Consider the following 11,956-nt stretch of genomic DNA (forward strand, 5'->3'; position numbering starts at 1 on the left):
TTTGCACTGTGGTCATGGTGTTATAAAGGATGTAGAACTCCCAGATTTCGTTTCTTTGTAGTGAATTTAGCCAAACCATGTAAGGCCTTCAAGCCATGTTTATGAGATTTGCATGATGTGTGGGCTGCTGGTGTGCAAACACAATCTGCGATTTAAGTCCCAACATGCAGTATGAAGCCTTAAGGGCAAACATGAAAAGTTGGGAAAGGTTGGGGGGGTGTGTTGCCCAGGCAGGCTGGGCATGCAGCACTGCTATGGGTTGGACTTCTGCCGAGGGCGGGAGGGTGCAAGAGGGGTCCAGGTGGTGTGGCAGAGGGGAAATGATAGTGGGTGGTTTGGGAGGGGGAAATGAGGCCGTGGGTACGTGCATGTTGGTCGTAGCTGCAAAAGAGGAGAAAGGAAAGCACGAGGGAAAAGAGGGCAGCATGGACGAGGGAAGGGGAACCTTGATGAGTAATGGACATAAAATTAGGCCCTTGAAATTTGTGAATGATTGTGTATTTGGAAGTGGATGATAGGTCTTCTGCTGGCTGTAATGTTTTGCAATCAAAAACTTTTATGGTCCTTTCTGTCAAAATTTCCTACTTCGCTGTGCTGGTTTATCCCAGGTCAGCCACAAAATCAATGAGCTGAGCTTTGGACCTCACTTCCCTGGAGTTGTGAATCCTTTGGATGGGTAAGTTAATATGCTCTTTATTTTTCTTTTTGTTGGTCAGAGAGAGAGAGTGTGTGTGCATAGGAAGAGAGATGGAGTTCAAGGACAGCACCATGGGTTAAGTGTTCTTCATTATCTAAGTCGGCTGTCCATTTTATGCAGGGAACAGCGCATCCAAATGACACCCACAGGCATGTACCAGTATTTTATAAAGGTGAGCTGGAGTTTGATCTCAGGAGATCTAATTGTTTAACTGCTACTTTTGCTTACATGTTGGCAAGTGCTTTTTAAACGAGATGGAAGAATTGAACAAATGTTTTGTAATGAGTAATAATTAGCACAACAAGCATCTGGTTTTGTCTAGAGTAGACCAAGAAGGAAAAATGAGCGGAGCTTTGTCACAAGAACACACGAGTTTACTTCATAACCTTGGGTGAATTAAGGGGACCTTGGGTGAAGTATATGAGTATACTAAACCTATTATAAGTAAACATCACAAGGTGAGGCAACCTGGTGATGCGTGTGCACAGGTCCACCTTGCCCTGCATTGTGCGGAAGAGCAGTATGTTCTGTTGAGCTCTCAGATTATGCTCTCACACTGTTCAGCTGTATCCTCTGTCGTACATTTTTACTGAGTTAAGATAAATGAAGTTAAAAACATACCCAAATCCAAGTTCTAAACAGAGGAATCACTGAGGTGGCATGTTTTGCATGCATTTCATGAGCTTGTAAGTCTAGTTTATGGTTCAGGTGGCTTAAGCCAAGGGTCAAGCAGATTGGAAAGCTCAGGATAAAGCAAGGAAACCATCTCCTAATAAAGTGAAATAGTAGCCAGAAAGCAAGAAAAGGATCAAGCAAAATAACAAGAGCACTCAAAAACACACACACAAAAAAAAACGGGTGATACAATGTTGAATGGTTTGAGTGAAACCAGTCTGGTGGGCTATACTGCCAGACCATATGTGAAGCTGGGTGAAAAGAGGTGCCAATGCCCCGTATCCACATAAATGCATCTCTCCTAATCTCTGCCCAGTCACCCTCCAGCATTTCCCATCTCCTGAGGAGTATGAGTAGTTTTCATCCAGATCCTAGGGAGAGTCTCTGCAGTGGAGACATCCTGTGCATCAATTGCATGGCTGCACTTCACAGTCAACGTGAACCAAGCGATGATGCTAGGAATTAGCTCCCTTCTGTGAGAACGTTTTCGAGTCCACTGTCAGTGAGAAGTCTGGAGCAGGATTCCTACTGGAGTGCTGGCCAACAATGAGATCAAGGGAAAAAACTTGTCTACTGTTGTAAACCTGATGGGTCATTTTCTGGCTTCCCCAGCATGGCTTAGATTTTAATCAACCAAAATGGATTAGTTCCCCAGCATCATAAGTTGTTACTGTGTTTTTTTCGGTGGGGTTTGTTTCTCTGTCCATGTCTGTGGTTGTTTGTTACATATGTAAACTAGAAGATGTCCACAACCACACCCACACAGATGAACTGCACCTCCCCACCCCCCCCAAGTTGTTGTTGCTATGGTTTTTTGGGTGGGTTTTTTTTTCTGTCCATGTCTGTGGTTGTTTGTTACTTATATGTAACTAGAGGATGTCCACACCCACACCCACACCCACACAGATGATGTCTACAACCAAACACACACCCCACACACAAAACACCCCAGGTTGTTATAACTTGATTGCACCAGATTCTTATTATCTTCAAAAGTGGTGATTAAGACTGCAATGAGAGACAGTTGTACTTGAATACAGTTATGTTGAAAGTGTTCCTTATAATATTTCAGGTGGTTCCAACTGTTTATAGAGATATACGTGGAAATAAAATCCAAACAAACCAGGTTGGTTAACAATCATGGAGTGAGCTTTTTCTGGGAGTTAATCCTTTTGATTGGATCGCTTACCTATCAGTGTATACCTTTCTGGAATTCAGTTTTCAGTAACCGAACATTTTAGACCAGTAGAGTTTGGAATGAATCGGGCTCTTCCAGGGGTCTTCTTCTTCTATGATTTATCTCCTATAAAGGTGATTAATTCTGTTAATCCCCACTTCACTGAAATTTTGAAATCTTGCAAAAGTGAGTTAATGACCTCAAGGAATGTGCAGGTAAACTTTAACCAGACCAAAACATCTTTCCTACATTTTTTGACAAATGTGTGCGCCATTGTGGGAGGTAAGTTAGAAACATGAAATGATCTTACATCTCCTTTTACAAGGTCAATCAACAAGCTCATTCTTGGTGGCTTTTGTTGCAGGTGTTTTCACGGTTTCTGGAATAATTGATGCATTTATTTATCATGGCCACCGAGCAATAAAGAAGAAGATAGAGTTGGGAAAATTCAGTTGATACCAGATAAAGTACAATGAGTTCACATGGTGACTTGAGGAAGCTGTTGCATCAATTGGGTCAGGAAAGGAGTCAGCCAGATCAGCTGCGGTTTTGTAAAATATGGTTGAATATCATTCTCCATGGAGTCTCAATATTTCTGTGACGATTGATGAAATCCTTAGTGTCCAATGCTTCAAAGAGCATCTCCGGCAGGAGTCACATTTTGGATGCAAACTTAGAGTCGCATTGCCATTGTTTAACACTACTTCAAAAGTGAAGCTATACGTTATTTGTTCTCGTAGGAAAGGTTGATAATGCCAAATTGTTGGTATGATGTACTAGCTGCTTAGGGGACACATGATCAAGATTTCAGTATTGCCCTTAGTTTTGGTCACTCCTGATCATGAGTGTAAAGAGCATTTGTCACTCTCAGATGTATCTTGCAATGTGCAATCAAAATGTGAGTTTTACTGAACAAAAGTTATCTGGTGTCCTGTTGCAGTTTTTTAGTGACATTCCAACTTGAGGTCTGTCTAAATGTCCATCAGAATAGGCTTAGTGAGCGCTGCTTTTGGATGGTGTGGGATTTGATTTTAAACCCACAGTTATGCTTTGTATGCATAATTGCTAAAAGCAAAGGGAAGAACAGCTGTGCAAAAATTGCAGCAGCTGGATGGGCAGAATGTGGTTGATTTTCCTCGGAAACCATCATCACGTCAATGTTAGCCTCAGAATCTCACAAGAAAAGCTGATCAAATAAATAAGAGCAGTGGGTGTCTAGTTGTGTGTCCTCATGATCATATGTGAAAATCTGGCCTTCATGTACAGCATAATAGGTTTTCAGTGTGCAGTACACTTGTATTTTCAGGTCTGGATATGGTAAGCTCAGGAAACCGATTTCCAGACAATTCAGGGTAAGTGTGAAAGCGAAGGTTGTAATAATCACATTTTATGTTGTTATGTCATTACGTCATTACAGAAGGGAGCCAAGCTGAAAATATTCCTCGTAGGTATTCAGTTCCTAAGATGGAACAGTTGTTACAGAAATGCACGCGAGTGGACAGTTACAGCCTGCAACTGGAAATGACCCTTGTGATGATTGTTGTGTGAGCTTGTTTCCTGAAATGTTTTATTCATCTTTCTGGTTCATAAGCTTTAAATTCCCGAATTCATAGAAGAATCTATATCTTTCGTCATGGATGCCAGTGTAAAAGTTCAGTATGGGAATAAAGCACTATTCCAGATTTTCTTATTCATCCTAGATCTTTAGAATACATCATATCAAAACATACAACACTTGTTCTGACTGTTATGTTTGAAAAGATTTGTTAAAACATAAATGAAATTACACACTTAAAATTCCCACCAAATTGTCCCTGTGATTTTCTTTGTTAAGGTATAGCAAAGCAGTTAGTTGTAGTGAGGAGTAAGACCTTTGAAACAGGACTATCATGACTTCGAATCTTTAATGAGATTACTTATCTAGGGATGATGTCCAGTGATTTCTTTGTTAAGGTAAAGCAAAGCAGTTAGTTGTAGTGAGGAGTAAGACCTTTGAAACAGGACTATCACGACCACGAATCTTGAATGAGATTACTCATCTAGGGATAATATCCTTGCGAGCGAGATTGCTTACCTGGGGATAATATCCTTGTGAGACAGAGGATTGTACTTACATTTGGTGTTTGAATTACTTACATTTGATGTTTGATAAGAATTCTTGTATACATGGGAGGGGCAATGTTAGCAATTGTGGTTATGTATGGGAGAGGCTTTTGCTTTTGATTGCTGACCATTTATAATCTTTACTAAGCAGTATGGAGTGTTTGGTCATGTTCTTTAGAAGGGCCATACTCTTGAAGAGCAAAGGAGCACCATACTCCTCAAGAGCTTTTCTTAGAATGTCAGTCAGGTTTGAAAAGTTCTAGGAATAGAATGTATAAAATGTCCTTTGGGGAGAGAGAGAGAGAGGGATTGCTTACTTTTTGTTTTTAATTATCTTCATGAAAAAAAAGAGATTGCTTGCTTTTTGTTTTTAATATCTGTTTTAGAGAGAGAGAGAGAGAGAGAGAGAGAGAGAGAGAGAGAGAGAGAGAGAGAGAGAAGAGATTGCTTAATTTTTGTTTTTAATTATCTTCACAAAAAAAGAGATTGCTTGCTTTTTGTTTTTAATATCTGTTTTTAACATATTTGTATTGTTTAACCAAGAAGCAAGCACGAGTGTGTGTTCCAGTATTGCCCTTGCGTTTCCAAGAAGAGCAGACCAAAAAGTCGGACTTGGGAAATGGACCAATCAACATGGGAGGCCCTTCAGACCCACTGGGAAGAAGCGGTGGAGGCAGCCCCTACCTCCAAAGGGAGAGCCTCAAAGAAGCTGAGAGGTTTGACAACCAAGCAGCTTCTGGAGGTCAGTAGAGCTTTCCTGAAAGAAGCGAACATCAGGCTGAGGGTGGAATACAAAAAGGGCAATCTGACACCAACGGCATCCCCAAAGCGGGCCAAACTCCCAGTAACTCAGAAACAGACTCCATCACCACAGTAGGTAACAAAGTACCTCTTTTGGTTCCAACAAGTGAGTTAAAAAAATGCAATTTGTCGTATCAATCTAGGGCTCTAATAGGGTTATGTCTTGGTGCTCGACCCCCAATGGAATTTCTAAGGACATGGGTACGAACCAACTGGGAACCAATTGGGGCTAAACCAATAGTCATGCATTATCTCCCAAATAGTTATTTCTTCTTCTTGTTTGAGAATGAACAAGCTGCCTTGACCATCTTGAGCTATGGGCAATGGATGCTCAAAAGCTCACCGTTATCTCTCTGTTCAAATGGGCCCCGGAATTCGACCCTACAAGCCCAAAGCCTACTTGTATACCTGTGTGGGTAGAGTTTCCCAATCTCCCATTGAATTTGTACCCATTCCTTAAGATGTTATCATCCCCAATAGGCAGACTTCTGGGACACAGACCGTACACGGACATCAATCCTAGATGGCACCCCTAGCTGTTGATAGAAGTAGATCTCAGTAAAAAAACTTGTAGAATCTTTGCTAATCTCTGACTCGGAGGGAAATTTTATAAAGGACCAGCCAGTCCTCTATACAAATCTTCCCAACGCATGTTTTAAATGTCTCAAAACAGGGCACTTCATTAGAAATTGCCCAGAATGGAAAAATAAGGAAAAGTCAGAGCCCCAAAAGGAACAAAACCCTCCTCCAATTGAGAAAGCCCAGGATGATGGCTTTCAGATAGTAAATAGGAAGGGGAAAAACAAGAATCAGTCAGCCCATAAAAGCAGTAACCCAACTAAGAGTAAAAACAATAATGCCAATAGATTTTCAGCACTTCTAATGAATATAGAGGAGCCCACTAGTACATTTGAGAAAGGAGAATCTAGTAAAGATAAGGAGGGAAAACCCACAGAATCTGATAATGATGATGTGATTATTGAAGAGACTCAAATGGAGGCCAATGATGAAGGGAAAAATAGGGAGAACCCCATCATAGACCTCAACACTCAGGATGATATTGAACTGACTCAGGCTGAAGAGGAGGAGCTACCAGATGGGGGAGACATCCCCCTAAGTCCCCCTTTAGGGGAAAGCCCAAGAAAAGATGGAGCTGGGGCACAAAACTCTAAAAGAAGGATACTCTAGAGTAGGGCAAAGTGCTAATCACCCATTTGGTTAGGGTAAAGAAGCTAGTAAGAAGGGAAAATCTAAAAAGAACTAGATTTACGATGATGATGAACAAACTGAAAATTATTTCTTATAACACAGAAGGGCTGGCAGACCCTAAAAGGGCATTAATCATCAGAGAATGGCTAAAAACTGAAGCCATTGCCCCTGATATAATATGCCTACAAGAGATTAAAGTCACTGAAACCCCCCTACTTAAGAACTTAGATAGAGTATCAAGAGAACACATATGGTTCTCAACCAAACACACAAATAGGAGAGGGGGAGCCTGGATAGGAATCTCATCAAAGCTGAATGACAAATTGCTCAAAGTCACTCATGATGATAATGCTAATTGGATTGCAGTGCACTTCAAGGATAAAGATGAGTTTGCAATTGTGTCTATTTATGCACCTAATTCCTCTATGGAGAGAGCTAGAGTGTGGGATACCTTACAGGTAATCAGCTGTCCCATCATTTTGGCTGGAGATTTCAACATGGTGGAAACCTCCAAAGATAGGTATTTGGAAAAAGGACATAGTATTTCAGGTAAGGAAAAAGATAAATGGTTAATTACTAAAGCATTTCATGGTCTCACTGATGTCAGTGAGGATTTGGGATTCACTTGGGGAAATAATCAAAGTGACTGTCACTTAAGAAAGGCAAGGCTTGACAGGTTTTATGTTTCAGTAGGGCTGCTGGCCTCATATGTCAATTGTAGGTCCAAAGTCCTAGATAATATTGTGTTGTCAGACCATAAACCCATTTAGCTTGTCCTTTCAAATTCTGGGCATACCATTAAGGCTGGGTGGTTTCATACAGACCCTAGGCTTTTCAAGAACCAGAATGTAAGAGACACTCTTTGCATGATATGGTCTCTATCCTTTCAACAAGAATGGTCACCTGTCCAAGCTTGGACTAGAGCCATTAGAGACACCCAACAATATCTTAAAGAGGTCAAGTTACAACAAGTTAAAAGTACAAGGATTAGTAGAGCAAGAAAATATGTTGAATGTCAAACACTTGAAATAAGGGTTGACCAAGGGGAAACATACCTTCAGCCTCAGCTGCTAAGGGTTAAACATGAACGGAGGTTAGCTGAAGAGAGAGAAATGCTTCAGATCCTTAAAAAGAAAAAATACAAAGACACAATCCCCCTGCTTAGAAGAGAGGATGGAACTTATGCCAAGAATAATGGGGAGAACCTCCTTATTGCCAAGGAGTTCTTCTCCAAAATGTTTAGTACTCCTAGGGAGAGCAGTTTGGATGACACAGCAGCTAAAGCCAAGACAGCAAGGGTAAGAAAGAAGGTTGTACCTTCTTGCTTAGCTAGCATCCTAGAGGGGGACATCACAGAAATTGAACTAAAAGACACCATAGATTCTTTAGCAAATGGGAAGAGCCCAGGGCTTGACGGTCTGCCCAATGAATTCTTTAAAGAATTCAAAGACTTTCTTATTCATCCTTTACTAAAAGTCTGGAGAGTCTCTCTCAAGTATGGGGCTTTGCCACATATTATAAATGAAGGAGTAGTAAAACTAATACATAAAAGAGATGCGAAGGAAAGCCTAACTAATTGGAGACCCATTACTTGCTTGACCTCAGCTTATAAAGTATTTGCAAAAACTCTAGCTAGAAGATTATCAATCCATCCGGATAAGTGGATAAGAAAGGAACAAAAAGGTTTTATAAAAGGAAGATTTATACTTGATGCTATCATTGACCTTTGGGAAGGCATTGAGCATGCTCAAAAAGAAAACTAGGATTTTGTCTTCTTCAAAATTGATTTTGATAAGGCATATGACAGGTTAGAATGGGATTTCATACTACAGTCCCTTCAGGATATGGGACTTGGTAAGAGGTTTATTAAATTTGTTAGCACCCTGTTTGGCAATGCATCCACAAGGATTGCAGTCAATGGACAAATGACAGACTCTTTTCCTCTTAGCAAGGCTGCCCCCTGGCTCCACTCCTGTTTGCCATTGCTGCAGACTCTGTAGGGTGGTTAATACAAGATGGAGTTGATAAAGGGAATATTCAAGGAATCAAACTTCCAAATAAAAAGGATATGGTACTTAATCAGTTTGCTGATGATACAAATATCACAGTCAACAATGATCCTGTTTCCCTTGTTGCATTTTGGCAATGCCTACAAATTTTCTGTAGAGCTTCAGGGTCAGTCATAAATCCTCAAAAGATAGGAATTAAAACCCTGATAAGTCCCTCTCCCAGGTGGCTGATAGAAGCTGGTTGCAAAGAAATAGAATCTGGTAAAGTTTTCAGGTTGCTAGGTATTCCTAGGGCTTTAATGTGATTATGAAGCAAAGGTGGGACTGGGTGATAGATAAGATAAGCAAAAAATTTGAGAAATGGAAGGCTGTCAGCTCAATATGGCAGGAAGAGTGCTTGTGCTGAAACACATTCTTATCCCTTCAACAATATATTTTCTTGCATGCTAGAAACCCTCAAAGACACAGATGAAACAACTTGAGAGGTTGGGTAGAAATTTCTTATGGAGTGGGGATGGGGATAAATTCAAGATACCTAAAGTGTCTTGGAAGATATGTACAACACCCAAAAAGTTGGGAGGGCTTGGTCTTCCTAATCTTCATAGCCTGGCTGAAAAGCTAGCGGTTAAGTGGATTGCAAGAAGCCTGAATAGAGAGGAGGAAGATTAGATAAACCTTCTGCATGCTGCAACCAAACATTTCCAAGTATCAATATGCTCCAAGTGGAAGGGACTTGATCCTCTAACAGTAGCAATAAGCCTTGTAAATATAAAAACCAAAAATTGTTCTCAACTAGTCAAAGGAATTTAGGAAGCGTGGTTCAAATACAAGGGTCTCCTTAGGCCTTCTTCCCAAAGCAATCTCACACTCCCTTGGAGCTCCAGAGATTCTATGTGGTTCAGCTTCTTTCATGGAGCAATAGAAGACCAAGAGGCCAATCTGGCCTATAAACTATAAAAACTTGGGGTGACATATGGGACTATAAAGACAAAAAGTGGATTCAAGAGGAAAAGATGGTTGACCTGTTTAACCTCAAACAACATGAAATTGATTTTTTAAGGGGAAGGAAAATGTTATGGGACCAACATAGATCAAAAGGAATAAATCTCAACCAACAATTCAACCACAGAGGGGTGTGTTTGCAAGGAGACAAGTCACTACTTCCACTGCCTGATTTTAAGATAAACAATGCTCAACCGTGCTACAAACTTAATGCTAGATGGCATATTAATTGGAATGTAGATCAATGGAACTACAGATTCAACAACCTGTGGTCTGCCTCTATTCAGCCTAAAATTTCTTGTCTGATGTGGTTGATCACGGTGAAAGGCCTCTGGACCAATGAGAGGGCTCTGAAAGTTGGCATAGGAAATGGAATATGCCAAAGGTGTGGTATCCAGGTAGAATCTATCCCTCATTTTTTTCTTAATTGCTCTCAAAATACTAACATATTTTGTTTACTGCAGGTTTTAATCTTAAAGTGGCACCCCACTAAGATCACTTGGAAAGAATTATTGTTAGGGGATATTTGAAAAGCAATTTACTGATCCTCTATGGGGTTTTAAGTCTGATTTGCTTTTGCAAGATAAAAATGAGGCAAAGAAGACCATTCAACAATGTAAAGACATAAAGAAAGAAGTTCAGGAGATGGAGGTGGCAGCCATGATTGCAGAAATTAAAAAAAAGGCTGCAGAATAGAATTATGAAGAATGAAGAGAAGACACCTTCTCTAGGGACTGCAGTAATAGAACTAAGTTTAGGAAAATAGAGGAAAAGCTAGCTCATGCTTTTTTGGACTTGTTCAATGATAAAGATATGGTCTTTTTGATCCAGGTTGCTCCCCTGTAATGGAGCGTGAACTACTACATATCTTGTAAATTTTCCTTTTAATACATACTTAAAGCTTCCTACCAAAAAAAAAAAGTTGGACTTCCCTTAATGGAACTAGTTCTTAAAAAGTCTAAAAGTAATTAAGTCAACTAGGATGAATTCTTCCAAGAGCCACATTATTGTTATGACATTCCCTAATGAGCAGTGCTGGCAAATCATACATAACAAATGAGTCATTTTGTAATAGACGTGAAGACAATTGTCTTATCACTATTGGTAGACAAGCAAGCATATTCCACATTGTAAACATTGTTGCACCTTAGCGCTTATCAAGATGGGATAAATTAGGAGAAAACCTAAGCTGAAAGAGCATGCTTGCATCATCTATAGTGAGGGTAGTCGTTACAACATTATCGACTCTTGAACCACCTCATAACATATATGTTGATCATTGTCCTCATTCTCAATTGTGCCATCATCATAAAATCCTCCTCTTAGATGGAAATACTAATTGTGGGCTCATCAAGGCTTGGGATAAGATCCCAAGCTTGTCATATCATAATTTTGTGAGAAGCTAGGGATCCTTTTATTGGTAATGGACTTGGTTAGGAGTCCCACCATTAGGGATAGGGCATCCTAGTTATTAGGTAAGTAGGCAAATAAACATGTCAACACCGGTGTGTTGACCACCATTAGGGATGGGTCCACCCAGCAAATAAACATGTCAACATAAATGGGTTGACCACTTACATCTCTTACAAAGGCATGGGTGTAGTTCAACATGTTAAACTCCAAAATGGTAAGCTTAGGAAATGAAATGTTACATAGTCTTGGTGGAATCTTCGAAAGAATATTAATAATTAATCAAAATACATTTATATGAAAGAGAATATTAGGTTGAAAATACATTTCAAAATACATTTATATGAAAGAGAATATTAGGTTGAAAATACATTGAGAAAATCGAGTTGGCAAGGATATATGGTGGGTTAAATGTTATTCTGAGCTCAAGTTGTGGCTCCATGGCTTTTAGGGGCATTACATCTAAAAGTTGTGCTCGACCTTGTGGTGACAAGACTAGGTTTAAAGTCAACCAATTAACTACATCATCACAATAAAGAAGATTGAGAAATTATTTCTTTGATCGATGTAGGTACGTTATAACCTAGCCGTTTGGATTGGTTGGGTTTTGTAGGCTAAATTGGTTGTTTGCTGTACACATCCAGTTTTGGAATACAACTTGTAATATTCCTTATCCAATGGGTATGTTTAGGTTGGTAAGAGCTTCATATGGTGATTTGCTACCCAATGGTACAAACCTTGACATTGTGATAGGGGATTGAATGGTGTTTTGGGTTGCATGTGGTAGCTAGATAACATGTCACACTTTACATTTGAGCCAAGTGGGATGTTGACTTTGCCATACTAGCAACCTCATCGTTATAATTTGGTAGT

General features: G+C 40.0%; 1 protein-coding gene across 2 annotated transcripts in view; it reads left to right on the plus strand.

Annotated features, from left to right (window-relative positions):
- Positions 1-3,479, plus strand: part of LOC148021715 (uncharacterized) — a 53,191-nt gene extending 49,712 nt beyond the window's left edge. Inside the window, exons 7-12 of one of the 2 annotated variants that reach the window (XM_087697233.1) lie at positions 609-676; positions 818-869; positions 2,445-2,498; positions 2,591-2,683; positions 2,765-2,831; positions 2,914-3,479. In XM_087697233.1, the coding sequence (XP_087553359.1) occupies positions 609-676; positions 818-869; positions 2,445-2,498; positions 2,591-2,683; positions 2,765-2,831; positions 2,914-3,005 (426 nt within the window). In that variant the 3' untranslated portion in view covers positions 3,006-3,479. The remainder of the gene's footprint in view (positions 1-608; positions 677-817; positions 870-2,444; positions 2,499-2,590; positions 2,684-2,764; positions 2,832-2,913) is intronic. The other variant, XM_087697232.1, reaches the window with a different exon arrangement.
- The last annotated feature ends 8,477 nt before the right edge of the window (positions 3,480-11,956 follow it).

This window comes from Lygodium microphyllum, chromosome 17 (genome assembly GCF_053477565.2).
Source record: "Lygodium microphyllum isolate KBCC chromosome 17, Lygodium_microphyllum_v1.1.10, whole genome shotgun sequence".
Lineage (NCBI taxonomy): Eukaryota > Viridiplantae > Streptophyta > Polypodiopsida > Schizaeales > Lygodiaceae > Lygodium > Lygodium microphyllum.